Source organism: Lissotriton vulgaris, chromosome 5 (genome assembly GCF_964263255.1).
Source record: "Lissotriton vulgaris chromosome 5, aLisVul1.2, whole genome shotgun sequence".
In the NCBI taxonomy this organism is placed as follows: domain Eukaryota; kingdom Metazoa; phylum Chordata; class Amphibia; order Caudata; family Salamandridae; genus Lissotriton; species Lissotriton vulgaris.
The window spans coordinates 323,565,336-323,586,734 of record NC_141693.1 but is presented as its reverse complement, the minus strand read 5'-3'; the positions used below and the strand labels follow the sequence as shown (position 1 = coordinate 323,586,734).

General features: G+C 41.6%; 1 protein-coding gene across 1 annotated transcript in view; it reads right to left on the bottom strand.

The window, feature by feature from the left end:
• The window catches only part of LOC147710814 (histone-lysine N-methyltransferase PRDM16-like), a 101,392-nt gene that overhangs the window by 68,786 nt on the left and 11,207 nt on the right, over window positions 1-21,399 (bottom strand). Inside the window, exons 2-4 of the mRNA XM_086921557.1 lie at window positions 21,254-21,356; window positions 7,861-8,059; window positions 844-991 (exon numbers count right to left, since the gene is read on the bottom strand). Coding sequence (XP_086777683.1) covers window positions 844-991; window positions 7,861-8,059; window positions 21,254-21,356 — 450 coding nt within the window. The remainder of the gene's footprint in view (window positions 1-843; window positions 992-7,860; window positions 8,060-21,253; window positions 21,357-21,399) is intronic.

Below are 21,399 nucleotides of genomic sequence, written 5' to 3'. Positions count from 1 at the left end.
TACTGTTAACTTTCAAGAGACAGGAGCTTGTGGTAGTGGAATTTGGCTAAATTAATTAGGGGGAATTGTAAGTGGTAATAAGTGCTATTCTGTCTTATCCTTATTAAAATAGGTTTGGCCAACATGAAACACCCACCTTAGTTTTTTCACCAGGGTCAGTTTGTCCCAAAAGTAAGTACTTTTGGGCAAGCAACTCAGGATTGCATGTCTACTAACTCCTAATGGTGCCAAACACTTGAAACAAAGGGAACATATAATGCTGTTTGAAAGCAGTGGGAGTGTTGGAGACCTTGATCATGCTCCTTGGAGAGCACTTGCCTTGGCTTGCCATGTGAGTGAAGCAATCTGCAGCGAGTCGCCATCGGTCCGTTCGTTGTGCCATACAGTCCCGCTCTGGCTTGGCTTCAGGTTACCTTTCACTTCAAGAGCCTCGCTCAGTGATTCGGACTGCCCTCGCGATGGCTGCGGCTCGTCGTCTCCGAGCTGGAAAAAGTTTGTGTTAATTTCTTCATGCCAGGCTGTTGCTCGTGAAGCTGGTGATGTACTATGTTGCATCTGGGTTGCGGGGAGTGACATAGTAAGGTTGGTGTAAGTGGTCTAGTGCCCTCTGGTGTGCGTAGGGAGCATTTCTGGGTCTGACACCTACTTTGTAAGGGTTGAGGGTAATGAGAAGGGGTAAACTTAGTTAATAGGAAAATCATCCAACTTTGACACCTCTACTAAGTAGTTTCAAGGGCAGATTAAAATCCCTGGTGCGTTGATTTAGAGGGTTGATTCAACCTTAAATCTTTTAAAGAAAATTGTGATTTAAATAGTCAACCCCTTTGTGGACATTTACAGTACCTTGACGCAGTTTTCACATTCAAATCGCTTGCCGCTGTCATGTGACATCTGGTGCCGAATAAGGTTCGACTTCCAGTTGAAGGCCTTCGGACACTGGTCACACTTGTATTCGCGTTCCTCTGTGTGGATTATCATATGCTGCTCTAAACTGGAGAATAAAAAGTGCACACATGAACAGATGAATGGCAATACTTTGTGGGTGTAGTACATATGATTTCATATGATTTAATATTGTTTTTCACATTTGGCATCCATTCTTATGTGCAAGCTCCTCAGTGGCATTTGCCTCAGCATTGGAGAATTTACTCAGAGAATTCAAGAAGCCTTATGCAGCTTTCTGGAGGTCGCCATCTTTAAAGTCTTGCTCTGCACATATATTGTGACTGCCGTTGTTGAGGCACAGAGGAGGCCACGAAACACATCAAATGAAATGTAAAACTACACCACTGCGCTGCAGGTAACACCCTGATGCTATGCTAAGGATTTGTAACCATAAGGATATTATTTAGGGCGTTCAGGTGTCATTTTGTTAATGTGTGCCATTGTGTATAGATGCGAACAGAAGGGGAACAGTCCTGTTTCAAACGGTGCTGTGTGTATTTTTATTCATACAGCTCTTACTACCCAGCCCTGACATGTGAACAACCAAATGCATACTTTAAGTCTGTGAAAAGTGAATTGAACTTGGGCCGATTAATCTTTGGGAAGCTTAATCCCAAAGTGGACACATTATACGTTCCTTTTAAGGCAACACATCAGCTATGATAACTAAGAGCCGTTACATAAAGGTAGGTAAGGAGTGGTGATGGAGCCAACAAAAGAGTGACAGCACTTAAGTCGTGGAGTTAACTTGTTGGAAAACATGTATACAGAGGCTGCTATCCTGGAAGAGGTATGGTAGCAGATGCTTCGATCTCTTTAGAACTACTCACTTATTGATAAGCAAACAATTACAGTACTGCTTAGTTACCAGCAAACTATAAAACGTTGACTAATGCATTCCTGGAACGACTAAGAAATAATGAACCTAGATGAGATTAAAGAACGGAATGTCTGTCAGGTTTTCGGACTTTATATGCTTTTTTTGTCCTATGAAAGATGTTAGGGGAAATATCATGAACAGAAAAGCATAACATTTTAAACTCAAATTAACTATCATGTTGCGCATTTTAAGCCATGTAGTCAACCCTACTACTTTGTGTATACTCACATTTATCTTGCCTCATGACTCTATCTTGAAACCGATCGTACTGTACACTTTTGTGTTCTTTTTTTGCTTGATACTAGATTGTTTTATAAACATATATATATATATATATATATATATATATATATATATATATATATATATATATATATATATATATATATACATACACACTTTTCTATAATAAAGTAAAACATCTTAGACAGACTAGAAACGTTTGGCACTAGTGCCACATTAAGCAGCAATAAAAAACATTTTAACATGATTCAATGATGTCCAATGTGCCCGAAATAATACGGTACAAGAAAATTGTGGCCTAGATATCGTCTAACAGATATAGGGCCAGATGTAGGAGCCCTAATACCGGTCGGTAACGGCCGAATTAATCGGTATTTTACCGATTTTGAAAAACCACATGTAGGTGGCACTCCTGAGAGTGCCACAGGCCCTTAAAAATCAGTATTTTACCACCCAATGCTATTGGGTGGTAAAATACCGAATTCAGGTGTGCATGCACATCTGTGCATGCACACCTGTGCATGCACACCTGTGCAATGTGACACACAGACATGCCCTTAGGGCATGTCTGTGTGCCACATGGCACACAAGTCCGGAATTGGGGTGCTAGAGGGTGTCAAAGTGACACCCCCTGCACCCTTGCAGGATTCGGTATTTACAGATTCTGTAAATACTAAATCTGTATTTCCCATTGATTCCTATGGGCTTCAAGGCCCATAGGAATCAATGGGAAATACAGATTCGGTATTTACAGAATCGGTAAATACCGACTCTTACAGATTCGGTAATTTTTTACCTACATCTGCCTCCTTCCAATTTACCGACTCTTAAATACCGATTCGGTATGAGTCGGTATTTAAGAGTCGGTAAATCGGATTTACCTACATCTGGCCCATAGTGTGTTAAATATCGTTATTTTAGACAATATTTGTATCAAAACTCTTACATATAACCCCCCTGGAGCAGTATAGAAATTCAGAGTTAAGCTGACTTAGCCGATCACAGGTTCCATCTAAGATATAAGATAGATTCTCTGTTTTCTGAACATCCTAGGATATGGCTGGTTATAAAGATGAAACTGAGATTGTATTAACTACGAGAGACACTTAAAAACAAGGCAGAGGGTAGTGGTGAATTTCATTAGTTTATCTAGCAGGTTGAGAAGGACTGGACATTGGAGTAACAGCCACATACATGTCTTGGTCCTCAAAAAAATGGCAGTACTATCAAGACTTGCCCAAGAACAGCACACAAAAAACGTATTCACTTTTTAAGGAAATTACCCTGATTTTTCTTGCTGGCAAAGTATGACACAGAGGCCCTGATTCCACGCAACTCATTATTCTGGATGCAAATTGCACACGCAGTTATTGTGGCCTAAAGATAGCTTGTGGGCTTTCTCCTGTGATTGATTGGCGAGAGGCAAATGTGTTTTTTTTTACACTCACATCACAGGGGGAATGAACTGTGCTGGTGACTTTTAACAAATGTAGTCAATTTTTACTCGTGGTGTCCACCTCACCGATGGCCAAACAGGAGGAGAGCGCCAAAAGCATACGTTTCTTCAGACTCTAGTCCACGCATAGGTAGCAAGTATTATGGTCTATCATTCAGGGGGATATATATTATTTCCCACGGGAGGGACGTCCACGCCGAGACCTACTGCATTGCAAGTGGCTTAACTCACTACTGTGTGTCATCAGTTCTTAGACGCCAGAGAAAGCAGCATTGTGTGAACGACCGATTCCCACCCGAAGCAGATACCTGAGCCATTAGCCAATAATCTGTGCTTGCTTTCAGAAATAATTGCTTGTTTGCCCTCGCCTAATTCGTGTCTTTATGTTTTTTGCATAGAGGGCAGTGAATGGTGAGCTTTTTGGAATGCATCAGATAATAGCGTGCCATCGGAGGTGACGGTTTTATATTGCACCTTTGAGCTTCACCTCATCCGAACAATAATACCGCGAGACAAACGTAAGCGCCTGGGCCAATCGCTGCTCACGTTTGCATAAAGCAGCAAGGCGCAACTCAATCTCCTCGTGCTGGCCGTACAGGACGCAGAGAGGCGTCAGGCTTCCTTTCAGGAAGTGCCCCGCTATTCTCTGCTTGCAGAGGCTAAGCTTGGGAACGCGGCTGAGGGTGTATCTTCGATATCCATTCATGTGGGTGGATGTGAAAGGCACAGCGCTGGGTAAAAGGCGCAATAAACATCTAGTCTCACCAAGTACTGCTCAGAGCCTGATATGGTTTCGACTGGTATTTTTGAAGTTTCAGTGAGCTAGCTGTTTGGGTTGATGTACCTTTAAATCTATGCGAATGGCAGGGTTCCCGAATACTAAAATGGTTAAAAGCTGGGCAAATGCAACTCTTGTTTGTGCTATTTCTGCATAAATATGGATTTGTTGCATAATACATCACATGATGCATACATTTTAGAGCTTAACAAAAATTATCCTTAACTCACATGGATCAAAAGTTACTAAAAATGCAGCTACACAAGTTGGCGTGCAGTGGAAAGGCATTCACAAAGGTTGACTGTTCATTTTTCCATTGCTTACTGCTGGGTTTGGGTGTTAAACTGATACTATTGAGATAAAACTCATTCCCAAACAGTATTAAAGTGTAAAAATAGCAAAATAACGAAGTAATACAATTCAAAATGTGCCACGTAAAGCCGCACCAACAGCATTTTCCTTCCACATAATTTAGTCAATAATGCTACATAATGTTGTCCTACCCGGTCACATACTTCCAGTGGCCTTACTTAAGGGTGGTTATACATTTTGTCCTTCCGAAGACAGTAGACGATGACTGCATTATATTGGGTGACAATAATCTTATATAAAAGATACATTGAAAAACATGTCAGATAAGAGGGCTTGAGAAAAAAAAAACATTTTCCATTCCTCCCTCTTGTTATTATTTTTGTAAACATTCTGGATTTTAAGCAGGGTTCCCACCTGACTGGTCTTCTCCGGGCACCACCGGTATATTAATGTCCTGGTTGATACAGAAATAAGCAAAATCACCTAAAGCTGGTGTTTTACTCCTTATCTGTAATACTTTAAACTGCAAATATAAATAGGAAGCCCTTTTAAATGTGTTCTAGAGCTGTGTTAACAGTCCCTGACTAATATTTAAAATAAACAAAGGCAGAAAAGTCATTTTACAAATGAATAAATTCAATTTTGATTAACGTCATATTTAGTATGATGGCCGGACCTTGCTGACTCTTACAACAACAACAAATGCCTGGTATTTTTTCTCGTGGAAAGGTGCAAGCCTAATCTTAAAATGTTGTTTAAATAGGGACAGGAAGGACATGTAGAAAACAAAACGTATCCAACTAAGTAGGACCTGAAGTATTTCTGGTTCCAATTCCATTAACAAAGAGGAGGAGGGTGTTTTTTGGTTTGTTTTTATAAAAATGTATAAGTAAATAATACATTACATCTCACACATGAATAAATAAATAAACAAACACTACTCTGGCATGAGTGGCAAGTGAGATACTTTTCGAAACACAGTGGCCCACAATAACAAGACAATAAGATAATGATTTTGTCACAAATGCCTATGCGTGGCTTACATCACTTGCTGAACCAGCATGATGGTTGATTACGTTCAACACTAGCTTCTGCTGTCGGCAGAGACTAACAGAGCTTGAGTCTGAGTCCTGGTTTGACAAATCCAGCATTCCGTACTTGCAAGGTTGATAAAATGACGAACATTGAGTTTGGCAGTAGTAACATCTAGTAATGACAGCACTTAGAGACCGCCAATAGCGAGGAATGAAGCACTCTTTACATTTTGTTAGTGGCTGAACACATTTTATTGTGTTTATGGAGGTTGACCAAATTAATTGATCTTGTCAAAGACACATTTTGCTGCGTTCTCTGCCCCTCACAAGTGGGTATCATCTTAGTTTACTGAGGGTCGAGGTCAGAGGTGAGTTCTTGAATCTTCTGTGGGCACCGCTTGCTTTTTGCTTGTCTGTGAAGAACATGGAATGGATGACGGTGCCATGGCACTTTCTGATGCCTTTACCATGTAACTAGTCACAGACTCCCCTTCTATATTGCACTTTCAAACTGTGAAAGTTTTCTTCTGTTGTTGGCTTGAAAACAAGAGACTCTATGGCTTGAGTCTTAACTCACCACCTGGACTGGGTCCACTCTTGTAATTCTGGTTCTCAGTATAGCTGCAATTGGTTGTCACTTCTAAAGTTTAGACTGTATGAGAAGCACTTGACAAATATGACTAATATGAACCCTGTTTTGGGAAAATTCTAATTTTGGACATGTGCATGTTATCTAGGCATAGCCATTAGAAGGCAGCTAACTTTCAATATTTAGGTTTGGTGTGAACAAAGACCTTTTGATTTTATTAAAATTGCATGTACAACATACTTATTAGGTGCTTTTAGCTAGTCCTCTTCATCCATTGGTCTATTATTGGGCCAGTCACATTTTTCTTGCGCCCACTAAACCATACATCAGGGTTCAATGGGTATGCTTGTTTCCGCCACTGCGTTCTGCTCTTTCATAAGGAGCAAAGCACACAAAATGTAGTCCCTTTAGTGCTGCACTATGTGCTTTTTGAGGCCAAAATTGCTTTTTGCGTTTAAGCTTTTTTTTGGGAGGTCCAGGTGATTTCCCCAACAAAAGGTTTGGGTAAAAACCATGACAAAACAAGCACAGAAAACATAAAATGATGCAAGCCAACAACAGACCGAATGGTTTTTCCAATGCTTGTTTATTGTATGTACTGTTTGCAGATTTTATTGAAGAGGTCAGCATTCAAGTCTAAAAAAAGAAGAGCACCTCAAACACCCACAAAGTAAAGACTCGAAAAGTTCAGTAGGGCTGGGGCAGAGACAGTGACGACATATCAGGCACTCCTGACGCTTGACTGACTCTCTTCCATCCATAAAGGGCGTTCATAGGTACTTACCTGTCTGAAGTGTCCTGACTTTTTTTATAGGCCATGGCACCTCTGCGTCTACACATAAGACATAACCCTACCAAGCGCTTAGATAGACTATCTCATAGTACTGCCAAACTTCCTTTAATATTTTTACTCCTTTGTGTCCTGCCAATTATTTTAGTCAATTTGTCTAGATTTTAAATTTTTCTACAGACACAGTGTTTGTATTTATATTGTCAACATATCTAATTGCTAAAGAATAATCAGAAATCTGGGAACTCATTTTCATATTATTCAAAACACTGTATCATCAAGATCCTAAATGTTTTTTTCCCTTTAAAATATGTTTAACTAGCTATTATTGTTAACATATTATTGTATGCTGTGAAAATGAGGTGTTAAAAAAGCTCTATTATTGTTGAATACCAAAGCACGTTTTCTCTCTAGGTCAGGTTGGACTGATACTTGAATTCCTTACTCGAAACACTGCAATATGTCACTATACCAACCCTCAACTGCAGAGATATTTTTGTATAATAAGACAGTCAAAATATACTCTTGTTACATTAACAAGAACCAACACAAACCACTTCTTAAGTAAACTTTCCATGAACTCTACTAACCTTTAACAATCAAACTCCCAAAACAACATTCACAACCAAACAAAGGTGCCCAGAAAAACCCTCTAAAAAGATGCACAGATTAAGAAAAAGAACTATGATGCCATACACTAATGTCAGTTGGTGCAATGAAAGTCCCTCTAATATAAAATAAGATTCATGAAAGTATTTTAAATCTACTAGATCAAAGTTAGCTCTGCCGCAGCAGGCCCAGATAAGCTCCTCCTACAGCCATCACGCTCTTACCTGTACTTGTTGGGAAACATCCGCTCGCAGTCTTTACACTCGTGCACAGCCTCATCATCGAAGCCCTCCTGCTTGATCTCCTCACTCAGGCTCCTATAGAGATGGCTGACGGTGCTGCAGGCGTATTTCTGGTGCCGCCGCAACTCCAGCTTGGATTGGAATAGCTCGTCGCACTCCTCACAGCGGAAAATAGGCTCCTCTGAAATGAAAACAGTTAAGGCTATTGAACCAATGCACTCTGGGAGACGTTGAAATCACACTTCCTTTTCAGTTACAGGATCCCAAGACTAAAACTTGAACCAACTGATACATTGTGTAGCAGACCGGAAGCATCTCTTTCCACCTGTTCCCTCTTGAACTTTTCATGTAGACTCGCGACGGCCATTTTTGAACTTTAACACAGAACTTTAAGACGAATACTGCAGTTTGATACAAAAATGTTATTTTTGCCCTTCTTCTAAAATTCTCTGACAAATAAAAGGTTGTATAATTAAAACCACTTGAGGGCCCTTGCCTCAGCCAGTGGCTTTAGCATATTGAAGATGTGGAGGGCTTTCTTGAAGTGATCTCTTAGAAGCAAAGCGAGACAGGCAGCAAAACCAAGGAAGGTTGGTGCAGAACGCTGAGTCGTCAAGCAGTTCAGGAAAAGGAATCAAGTTGTTTGTTGGGAGGGAGTTGGGAACCATACAGAAGGTCTAACGCATATCGTAAATTACTGAAGTTGAGGGTCAAACAAATTAAAATGAGGGCAGCTATTATTAAGTTTAGAAGGCAGCATCCTGACCAAGCTTCCAAGTTAAACAATCGGCCACTGAGCTGTAAATCTTCCAGCAGAGTGACTTCTGTAAAGGGAGGGGGCGTGGGCGCTTCACATTTACTCCACCCTGGTGGTTTGAGCTAAACCGATGCTTCCGAGATGCACGCAGTGACTTTGTGATCTTAATTCTCTGCTATGAAAAATATCTTGAAAAAGGTTATGATTGTTTATCAAACTATTTCTCAAAAATTAGTCCTTGCATGACAAACGCCCAGTTCGGTTCTGGAGCCTTTGCGTGCTGTGTTAAAATGTGAATTTTTCTAACGCAGTTATATTAACATAAGTTTCATCAATCATAAATCAACGGGCGAGTTCCTCTTCCTACGGTTCTTTTCTATGTATGTGCGAGTTATGGTTTGCATGGCTGTTGTGCGAGTTATGGTTTGCTCTTAACCATAACTAGTGAATTTTGGTGTTTTATTCATTTTAATTCATAACCATAACTGTACTTTCTCAGTTTTTGTTACAACGCACGTTAAGCTGTTATAACCAAAGCTAACCAATACTTCACTTCAACATTGGAGAGTTTTTTGGACTTTTTTTAATCATGTACAACATGTTCCTTGTGCCCACCCTTCCGCAGGCAGCCATTCCCAGCTGTGCCATGTGCAGTGCGGTTTACCACAGGGACTTGCCTCCTGCTATCCCTGGCACCTATTTCCCTGCAGGCAGCCATCTTTATTGTGCATAACCTTTGGCAGTGCGTAGCAGGGGTTGACTGCAGGCCCTGCGCCCAACCCTCTGTTGGCAGCCAACACCTGATGTGCACGACCATTGACTGTATGCAGTGAATGTGAAATCTAAAAATCGCGAGAAAAGTTTTAAGGTGCATTATTTAGGACTTAATGCCCTGAAGATGTCCTGTTGCCTGTGGGACGAAATGCATTGACTGTGTTTCATACTGATGTTACAAGAATGAAATAAAGATTGTGTTTTCACACAACTGTCCTCGCTTTTTTGGACTTCACAAGCACTTTACTTGATATAATTGGAACTGTGTTTTGGAAGTTGGACTATGAAGCTTATCTGAACTTGAAATAAATAAGAGATCATTACATTGTCTGTTGTACCTCTCTCATTTTGTGTATCAGCAATGTATAAATCGTAGTTACCGAATATAACAAGCATTTGCAATGCAATAGGGGCTAGATGTAGGTAAATCTAATTTACAGATTCATAAATACCGAATTTTACCGATTTGGTATTTATGAATTGGTAAATTAGAAGGAGGCAGATGTAGGTAACTTTAAAAACACAATTACCGAATCTGTAAGATTCGGTATTTACCGTACCAAATCGGTATTGCCCATTGATTCCTATGGGCCTTGAAGCCCATAGGAATCAATGGGAAATACCGATTCAGTATTTACCGAATAATACTGAATCCTGCAAGGGTGCAGGGGGTGTCACTTTGACACCCTCTAGCACCCCAAGTACAGGCTTGTGTGACATGTGGCACACATACATGCCCTAAGGGCATGTCTGTGTGTCACATGGTACAGGTGTGCATGCACAGATGTGCATGCACACCTGAATTCGGTATTTTACCACCCAATAGGATTGGGGGGTAAATACCGACTCCTAAAGGGCCTGTGGCACTCTGTGAAGTGCCACCTACATATTGATTTACAGAATCGGTAAATTTACCGATTCAGTATTTTACCGATTCTGTATATTTACCGAATCGGTAAATTTACCGATTCTGTAAATCAGATACCCCCTACAACTCAAAAGCCAAATACCGGTCGGAAACGGGCGAAATCGGCCGTTTCCGACCGGTATTAAGGCTCCTACATCTGGCCCTAGGTCTCTTATTTATGAGAGTTTGAGCTGATGGCATTGTAAACGATAATGCCTTTTATTTATGTGTTTTTTTTAAACAGATAAATAAAATCCATTGTCATTTACAATGCCAATGGTTTAAACTCTTGCAAATGCGAGACCTATTGCATTGCAAATGTGTGCTATAACATTTTTAGAAAGCATTATGAGAGGAGCATGTGCAGGAAGGACAAAGCTATTTGAGAAAATAGTGATTGGAGGCTCTAATTAAAGCCTACCGAGCAGCAACACATGTAACAGGGGGTGTCACCATGGAAGGTTACAAAATGAGACAAGGAGGAACTGAGTGACCACTAAACCTTTTGACCAATGAACAGCCACAGTTTGCAGTGGACAATGACACAAGCCAATGAAAAATATGGGTGGAGAGTGGGCGCTGCTTCAAGCTCCCACCTCAATAGAGCATGTCTTGCAGAGCAGAGCAACACATGTGCTGCCCAGGCTCAACCTATAAAGACTATTGCCTAGTCAACATTAGTAAACATCATTACAATGGGCCTTCCTTCACTATGCAATTAAAGAGAACTCCCATGAAAAAAGGTACTACCTAGTCAGCTATAGTGCATGTCATAAAAAGGTGTCCTTGGTCACTTTGTAACACAAGGGAACTCCCACGAGAAAGAGTACTGCTTAGTCAGCTGAAGCGAACATCATAAAAAGATGTCATTGATCGCTATGTGACACAAAGGAGCCCCCATGAAAAGTACTGCTTAGTCAGTTATAGTGTACATCATGAAAAGCTGTCATTTGTATCTGTGTAACACAGGAGAAGTGCCATGAAAAGAGACCGGTCTATTCAGCTCTTGTGCACACCTTTAAAAGGTGTCATTGTTCAACGCGCAACACAAGAACACCCATTAAAAAGAGGAAGCCTAGTCAGCTAAAATGAAGCCCATAGAAGGGTGTGATCGATCACTGTGCAACTAAAGAGAACTCCCACTGAAAAGAGTCTGCCAAGTAAGCGGTTGTGTCCGTTATAAAAAGGTGTTTTTCATCACTGTGATACCAGAGAACCTCCATAACAAATAGTACTGCCTCGTCAGCTGTACAGCAGATCATAAAAAGGTGTTTTCCATCACTGTGAAACATGTGAATATCCATAAAAAAAGAGTACTGTTTTCACCACTGTAGTGCACACGATAAAATGTATCTTCCATCACTGTGCAATAGGGGAACTCCCATTAAAAAGAGCACTGCCTAGTAGACTGTAGTGCATGTAATAAAAAGGTGTCTTCCATAACTGTCTAACATGAGTACTCCTGTGAAGAACAGTACTGCCTTATCAGCTGTAGTGCACGTCGTAAAATGGTGTCTTCTATCACTCGGCGACACAGGAACTCCCATGAAAGAGTACTGCATTGTCAGCAGCAGTGCACATCATAAAAAGTAAGTCTGGGCCGTGAAAATCAACTCTTGGAGTTGGCGTAGATTTCCGCACTCTGCATTATGCGAAGCTCATGGAGTTCAGTGGAGTTTATTCCCTCGCTCACGTTAGTCAACGTCAAGTTGGAGAGCGCGAGTGAGGAAAATCCACCTCGCGGAGAGATTTTTCCTCATTCACAAATCGTCAACATCAAAATGGCGAGCTTGAGCGTTGAAAATCAACCTCCCGGCGAGATTTTTCAACGCAGGCGGTCAGATTTCCTATTGCGAGTGGTTGTGTATGCTCGGGACCGCACGCGTTGAGAAACTGTCTGTTCGAGCTGAGAAAGGTGAAGCTCAGGTAAAAATCTACTCAAGCGGCAGAAAGGAAGCATTGCCCGCTTGCACTGTGCATGGTGCTGTTCGTGTGATTGAACAGTGCAGACAAGCACCTGGCACTGAAAATCACCACGAAAAGCATTTATCTAACGCACTCTGCAACTTGCGAAACACCATGTAGCACGGCTGAGCTTTTTTTGCACTACGCAGAGTTCCGCGCAACAGAACTCTGCCCAGGTTTAATAAAAAGGTGTCTCCCATCACTGTGCAACACAGGAACTCCCAAAGAAAAGAGTACTGCCTTGTAAACTGTAGTGCATGTAATTAAAAGGTATTTTCCATCACCGTGCAATCCAAAGGAACCCAATAAAAAGAGCACTGCCTAGTAATCTGTAGTGCATGTTTTAAAAAGGTGTATTCCATCACTGTGCAAAACGAGAACTCCCATGAAAAAGCGTACTGTCTAGTCCGCTCATGTATTACACCATCTTTTTACACTGCATTCACTTAGGGCCAGATGTAGGTAATCTCGATTTACCTACTCTTAAATACCGAATCATACCGATTCGGTATTTAAGAGTAGATGGGATGTAGGTATTTTCACTTTTGAAATTACTGAATCGGAATGATTCGGTAATTACCGAATCAGTATTTACCAATTCGGTAATTGGCATTGATTCCTATGGGCCTTGAGGCCCATAGGAATCAATGCCAATTGCTGAATCGGTAAATACCGATTCGGCAAAATTACTGAATTTGCAAGGGGTACAGGGTGTCACTTTGACACCCTGGTGCACCCCTCAATTGTGCATGGGTGCACATGTTGCTGACATACATGCCCTTAGGGCATGTATGTCTGCAACAAGGCACGTTTTTTAAAGCAAAAAATGCTTTTTGAAGGGCTTTCATTATTTACCACCAACTTCTAGTTGGTGGTAAGTAACGAATTCTTAAACCCTTGTAGCACTGATTACAGTGCTACCTACATGTTGAATTACAGAATCGGTAATTTTACCAATTCGGTATTTTACCGAATCGGAAAAATTACAAATTTGGTAAAATTACCGATTCTGTAATTTAACATGCCCCTACATCTCAATATCCAAATACCGGTCGGAAACGGACGAAAATCGGTATCTTCTGCCATTTCCGACCGGTATTTGGATACCTACATCTGGCCCTAAGTGCACTAAAAACTACCAAATACATCAGTATGTCAAGTGAAACTAAATCAACCCTTTGTACCGACTTCCTGTTCTGGGCTATTAGAAGTGGTTCACCTGGAACAAAGATCTCTCAGCTTTGAACCTGCATATGCAGGGCTTCTTGCTGTTAAAATGCATTTTGTGGAACCTGCGGTGCTCTCACGCTACGCTTCTTCAAGGCATGATACAAACTTTTGTCCTAAAAAGCAGGTTACGCCTTAAATACCCCCTAGAAAACAAAGCAGCCAGTCCTTTCTCTCTTGCTTGTCAAATGTGTGTTTGCTGGCCTCTATCTTGAGTTCCATCAGCAACACTCGGGACAATGGAGGAATGCAACAGAAAAATAAATCACAGCCTAATGGCTTTCAGCAGAACCAAGGGGAATGCAATTATGCGGCATCTACATGCTAATCTAGGAGAGCGGAGTCTCAAATAAGTTCAAGAGCCCTACTCCAAATTCCAGCAGTGATAAGGGGTCGGCTGCATTTTGGCTGGGGCTTGGCATAAAAGATTGTTCCGATAATTATCTTTCTGCGGAACATTTTTGCATTTTCTTTTTTTGTGCGGCTGCCAGCGCCACCGGGGAACTGAGACATCCATTGAAAAAGAGGATGACAAGTCAAACGTCCCTGAATGAAATGATCGAGGCCGTGACTCACAAGATGCGAAGCTTCGAGTGGCTCACGCTGCCCCCTCACATTTGTAATAAATAGCATATTACATGATGCACGTCTACATTTATACATTTATGGTTCATACCATGCTGCTCTTTCATATGCATTAGTATAGTAAAAAAAATACTTAAGCAGAATCAGAGCACAATCTCATTGTGTATGTCCATAGGGGGAGCAGTAAAGTTCGAAGGTCAATCCAAGTCCAGAAGATGCAACTGTACTATGTAATAACGTGATTTGACCGTGGCATTGTAGTAATAAATGTCTCAACGTATGCTTTGTGGTACAGTTGCTCCAAATTATGGGGTTAATTAGGATGGTGGAAGGGACCGCCCGCCTCAGGGGCGGAGATCACGTGCCTCGAATTAGGATGCACCCACCACGGTGGCGGGTGCATACCGTATTTTTAACCGCCGCAATGCTAAAAATGCATATTGTGCGTTTCAAAGCACAACATGACAGGCGGTGCCTGCCATGTTGTATTTTGAAATGCAGGGGGGTACCATAGGTACCCCCCATGTGCACCCCCCAAACCCCCTTCACCCTGGGGGCTCGCAACGGGCCCCTAAAGCAAAGACCGTATGCCTTTTCGTGGCGGCATTGCCGCCACGGAAAGTCATTGCCCACAGCACATCCTAATATGGCTGGCGGTGTCTGCCACCATATTAGACCTTTTCAGCCGCAGTCGCAAGGCGACCGCAGTGGAAAAGCGGCGGACAGACTTCCCGTCCGCCACGGTCCCCCCGCCATTGTAATATGGCGAGGGGGAAATAGGTGGCGGACGGGCACGGATGGCGGACGGATCGCCACCGCCTGCATGGCGGTGGCGATCCATCCGCCATCCTAATCGCCCCCTATGTTTTTTTGGGGCAATCTTTATTTTCACAAGTATCCCACCATTTGTAAGCATTGCTCTAGGGTTGTAAGTTGTTGTGCCCATCACAGGAATCTGTGTAGTGTATTTTACTAAACTATGATGGGTTGTGTATTTTACTAAACTAAGGAGAGTTGTCTATTTTACTAAACTATGGAGGGTTATCAATAGGGCCTGACAGAAAGTGTCTTTTAAGTGACAAATGTATACCTGGCAACCTCTTGACTTAAAATTGTGGGTCATATCAAGTCTTTATGAGGGTAATCTTAAATAAGGTGAATAGAACATTTTCCACAGATGTAGTGTATTGAAGAACTTCAGTCCACAAACTCTATAGGTTGGTCTAACATCGGTTGTATGATGTAATTAGTGATGTCATCAATTATGTCATTTTAGATGTCATCAGTGATGTCATCAATTATGTCTTTTAACTTTTCATGAGTGATGTAAAGTGAGTGTTCAAGTAGTGCATGGAGGGGCTTGTTATATTTAGCTTGGTAAACTATAACTGGTGAATGTACTTTTTTTGTTTTTAAATGTCACTTATTTCAACACCTAACTATGACGCAACTTTAACCTTTGTTTTTTCAATCAATTTCTAGGTTTTCTTTAATGAAAGTTCAGATCTTATTAGGCCCTAGGCCGCCCAGGCGAAGAGACAACACCTGCTGTGTATGGCCTTTGGCCATATATAACCGGTGGGTTAGCCACAGGTCCTGCCCTACAGCTAGGCAAAGGCAGCCATTCCTGCCACAGGCTGTAAACTCACCCACAGTGCATGGATTTCAGCTGGGTGCACTGGGCAGTTTGCTGCATGGCTAGGCCTCTGGCCATGTACTGCACCTGATCGCCAATAGGCAGTCAACTCCTGGCTAATGCATGACCATGGCTTTTGGGAGGGTGCAGCAGTGCATTAGCCCTCCACCAAACCCACTGCAAGTGGCCTATCCCCATTGTGCATGGCCTATGCTCTGCACTGTGGTGGCTGCCGGCAGGGTCAAAGCTTTCTATTTTTTACAGGGATCTTTGCTATTTTGGTACCGGTGTCACAATATCACAGGGTGTTGCCGCGCTAGTAGAGTAGGACCTTCAGACCAATTTTCTTTTTTTTTTTAACCCACTATGACCCTGGGGGTGTGGGGATGCCCATCCGACCCCTTGTGGGCTATTTCATTATTTTTTCAGGGCTCCGGACGGAATCACTGAGTCTATAACGGCGCCACAACTTTTTCGTTTCAGTTGCGACCAGCTAATCAGATACCTCTGTACCATTGTACTGTTGCTGTACAACCGAAATGACCCAATGGATAAAAGTTATCTGAGCCAATCAGAGTGCGCTGTTTTTTAAATGTACCTTACCACAGGGCGAACTCCTCTCCAAACATACCTTACTTTTTAACTGTCCAAATATACCTAACTTTTTTATCCTTCCAACTCACCCTGACCCCTGCTTTAAATGCAAATATCTTAAAAATGTCTGAATAGATTATACCATTTTACAAAAACTTTCTGAGTAAAATTCTAGCTTTGTGCCAAATTAAGTTTAATTCTGTTCAGCTTTTTTTGTATCAGAGAGCAAAGTTTTGTATGGAAGTTAACATGGGAAAACAGTGGTTTTTTTGGACACCACCTTTTTCTAGGCCCCCGATTCGATGGATCAGCACAAAACTTTGCATGAAGGAGCTATGGTGGACTAAATTGTTGGGGAAAGTTTTGTAAAGATTCAGTCACCAAAGTTATTAATTAAACAAAAAATGTTCTTCCCATGAAAGCAAGCTCAGTGGTGATATATATATATATATATATATATATATATATATATATATATATATATATATATATATATATATATATATATATATATATATAACCTATCCACGCGTCTGCCTGTGACGCGCTCCAGAGACCCCGCCTCATCTACAGGGCAAAGGACTTCGCAGGCTCGAACTGGTTCCAGTTCTTCATGTGCCAAAGTTATTTGGATGGTCCCCAGCCCGCCCCTGAAACCCAGGAAGAGAAGTTGGCAGGAGCGAGGTTAGTTGAACTTCGTGTTGGGCGACAGACACTGTTTTGAAGCCCCTGTTACATTGACACCTGGAACTCAGGGCGGAGGCGGTAAGGGGAGATGAGGGAGTTTGCGTTGTGGACAGCAAAGCTGGGAATGCATCATCATGCCGGTGGTGTGTTCCGAGGCGCACTTTGGTTCATTCTCTCACGGATGCACACTGGTGTGTTACATCACTCCACCCCCCCAGCAGCATCTACCAGAGACTCTCGACGGGGGACTATGGGACTTGTAGTTTTTCCCCTAGTACTTGGGAAGCTACTCAGGTGTGCTGCCTTGATGACCTGGGGGCGGTGCAGACTTGAGCAATCAAGTTAAAAAGAGGAGGAACTGCAGCCGGAGTGCACACTTACCCACGGAGGCTTTGAGGCGCTGACGACGGCGAAACATCCAGCCAGAAATGCATCCGCCACATGGACACAATAAAGCCTCCCAAAATTTCCCCAAGGGTCTCTATTCTCTTTTTTCACGAAAGGAGTTTTCTTGTATATATATATATATATATATATATATATATATATATATATATATATATATATATATATATTTTTTTTTGTTTTTTACCTCTTTGCTAACCTCTTCATCGTGTCTTCATGACACGATGAAGAGGTTAGCAGATTTCACCACAGGGTTAACTAATATCAGGGACATATTGCATATTTATATTATATATTTTATGCTTGAGGGATATTAGAAATACTGTGGTGGATGGAGTTCAAGATGTTTGAGTATTCTTTAAGAACAGCATTGCAATGACTTGTGAATTGTTCTCAAAAGTCTAAGAGTGTAAAGTCAATGAAGAAGATCATCTAAATTGATGGGTGCAAAAGTGGTCGGAGGAAATTGACTAAAGTGTCACATGTTACTATTAATCGTTGTGTTCATTCTAAAGTCCATACTAGCAGACCCAGAAACTTCCACGTTGAATACACTTAAAGATTTACTCTTTTCCCAGTCAATAGCAGATTTCATAGAGATAAAAGAAAGATTCGTTTGGTGGTGCAAATACACTTTTGCATCTTATTCCTACATGCAGAAATGTGCACCTGTTATGTTTCCTAATGCATAAAAAGTTCCCCACATCTGTACTCCAGGGAATATGCATCGTTTGCAGAATTCTAACAGAGAAAAGAGAGAACATATGTTCAATTTGGACGTTCTGTGTGTGTGCCATATTTGCATTTTGATGAGTTTACCACCCACCAGTAGCGGATGGTAACATGGGGAGCTAAATCCCAGAGATCTAGTGCTATTTTTACTCAACTCACAATCTGCTTTAGTGTACAGATTGACCAGAAATTATTTACTGCCATTTTCGCCAGTACTGTCAACTACTGAAAGAGCTCTGCAGTCTGATACTGTGAACTCATCTGATGTGAGGTGTTTGTACGTCACGGTTGGAGGCAGTGGGTAAAGTCCTAGTCAATCTCTCTCTCTCTCGCTCTCTCTCTCTCTCTCTCTCTCTCTCGCTTATATACTGGCGTGAAACTCCCTGAAAAAGGGCAACTACATTGTGTTGTGCGTTGCATACATTACATTTACTTGAGAAATGTATTCCTTTAACTAGACATCATTTTTTTGCGTGGAGCAGAGAAAAAACACCCTGGAACTATTAATTTTAAAACCTGTCCCATCAGAGATCTAGTATAGAATCATGTTTCACCAAATTTGAAATGATTGATTAGTTATAAGGGCTGACCTGCAAGCGAGCTCAACAGCCCAAACATATACATACCATTTTATAGTAAACCCAAATTTGGAATTGTTTATGTTGGTTGGGTAAGGACTCTGGTGCCTTAAATGTTTTGAGTCAATGAGCCGTCTAAATGGTCTTAAATTATTCGCATAATGAGTGGTTGAAACAAGATTTTATACATCCAATGTCTAACCTTCAAGCTCCTCACACTACAAGATACATAACAATGCATAAAATGCTCTGCATACAATGCTCAACAGATGAGCCACAAAAATAAAAGATCTGCACTATGCAAAAAATGTGAAACTTTATATATCATGCCAAACACAGATTAGGGTGCAGATTCTACAGCATGTTCACACACCAAGATATTAGATATGCTCTCATGTCACAAATCCCCCGCTCAATGGTGCACCCAGTGGATTCCGCCCAAATGAAAACCCCTATGTGCATTTTATGCCACACATACTCATTGGACCAGGGCATATCCGCAGATGTATCCTCATCCCCATGGATGCTTCCCCGTGGACAAACCCTCGACTGCAGACGAGATCTGCACCAAAGTGCTAAGATGCAATATAATAAAAAAATATGCACCAAACAAAAACATCTAACATAACATCATGACCACAGATCAGGGGGTAGTTATGCAGCACCTGCAACGAGTGGTAGATGTAACCATCCTGGAGTAGAGCAACAGAGGGACAGTGGGATATGGAGACCGGCGATCAGGCAGCCTCTGACAGAGGAAATACTAAAGAACTCAGGGTTTTGAGTCTGGGAAACAAGGGAATAAGAACAACAATGGGGCTGGCCTTTTGCACACATGGTGATCTGTTGAGATCGCAAAACCGATAGACGGCAGTGCCATATCTAACACTCTAACACAGATCAGGCGAAGGGCAAGAAGGTCCACGTCCCATAAGGTACATTCCTTGACACAGTAGATTAACTCACACCTGGTTATATGGTCTCAGGATCTACTCCTTCTCAGTCACAGAACATCATCAGCCAACAAACACTTCACCACACTGAAAAGGGAAGGCAATTGACTCACAACAACCATATGGAGACATCTTCAATGGGTAAACCCAAACCTCAGACATCAGTCTCCCCAAGAGCATAAAGAACCAACAGGTCAGTGAATTGGTGAAAGCAATCTAACAACAATATAACACTAGCATTATTCACAACTACAATGTTGCCATTCACTCAAATCTATTTTACTCTTTTAATCAGGCCATGTGTTGACATATTATTACCGTTTGGAAGGCAGTTTTGTAAAATTCACTGTCCGTCTGGTTTAAGGATATGAAGGAATGCATTAATTAATGCGTTTATGATTTTGTCTGTACACCTTGCTACCACCATGAGGTTTCTTGATGCTAAAAAATACAGTTTCAAAGAAAACAACCAATAGAAAAGAAAGACTAAAACCAAAGCACAGGTCAAGGACCACATTCAGACCAGTCAGGTTTCCAAACTCTCACCCTCTCAATAAAGATCCACCTAAGCATTGCACATTCCATCTCTGAAAGAAAACCAAGTACACAATGCCGTTGTTGCATTAGATAAATCCTGCCATTCTCATGCCGTATTTATTATTCATCATAAACATGACCTAGAATAAATCAACATAGCATTAAAGAGCAATGCAGGGAAAACATTTACATTATTTACACTGCAATAGCATTGCAAGGGACCAACACATTCATGCCTACATTGCACTGACAGAGACATGCTTGAATACCTCTCAGGTCCCATTCTCTGGGTCATTACCTGTTTTCCGATGTCCTGGACCAAATGGAAATACCCCTTTCTGGTTGTTCAATGTGTTGTCCTTACAAGGGGAACCCACCTGTTCTCTCAGTATAGAGGCAACCTGGGCCGGCATCAGACTGCTCCCCCAGTAGCATAATTCACCATGCCTGGGGCACTCATTCAGGTATCCCTTTGGACACCATTCAGATAGAGGGGTTGGCCCATACTTGGATCTCCCAGTACCTCAAATACCTGTCGGGCCAGACAGCTAAGGTAAGGCTACGGACACTTGCTGTAGCAGATGCCACCATCCCTTCTCTAAAGATTGTGTATCCGTATCCCAAGTTGGGTCATTGGATTAAGGCCAATTTCTTCATGGATTTACCTGCCCTTTTAACTGATGCCAAGGTTGTCCACCTGTTTTGTAGCTAAACACAACTCCTTCTCTGCCCTCGCCCCCCGAGGTGAACTAGGGGGTGGTGGGTGGGAAAAAAACAAAAGTAAAAAACAATTTAACGGAAGCAAGCTAATCCCTAGAATAACTACTAATAGAAAACAAACAGATATGTTTTCTGTTTTTTCAGAAGACTGAGAGGTATTCCAGTGAGCAAAGACTAAACAGAAGAGAGTTCAAAATTATAACTAAATATTTAAAAGAGTGCCAAACAAAGGGTACATTTGATGTAAAAGTTAAATGGGCATAACAACCGCGAATGTAAATTACTGTATGTACTGAGTCAAAACATGGATATGCTTACCATCGAGATTGGGAGCCATGTCCCCGAATGAGTACGATCGTTCCTTCATATACACCAACAATTCCTCTCCGGGCTCAATGTCCTTAATAACTTTATAATATATCTGAAATGGAGAAAGAAGAGGATATGTTGATGCCTGAAAGTGA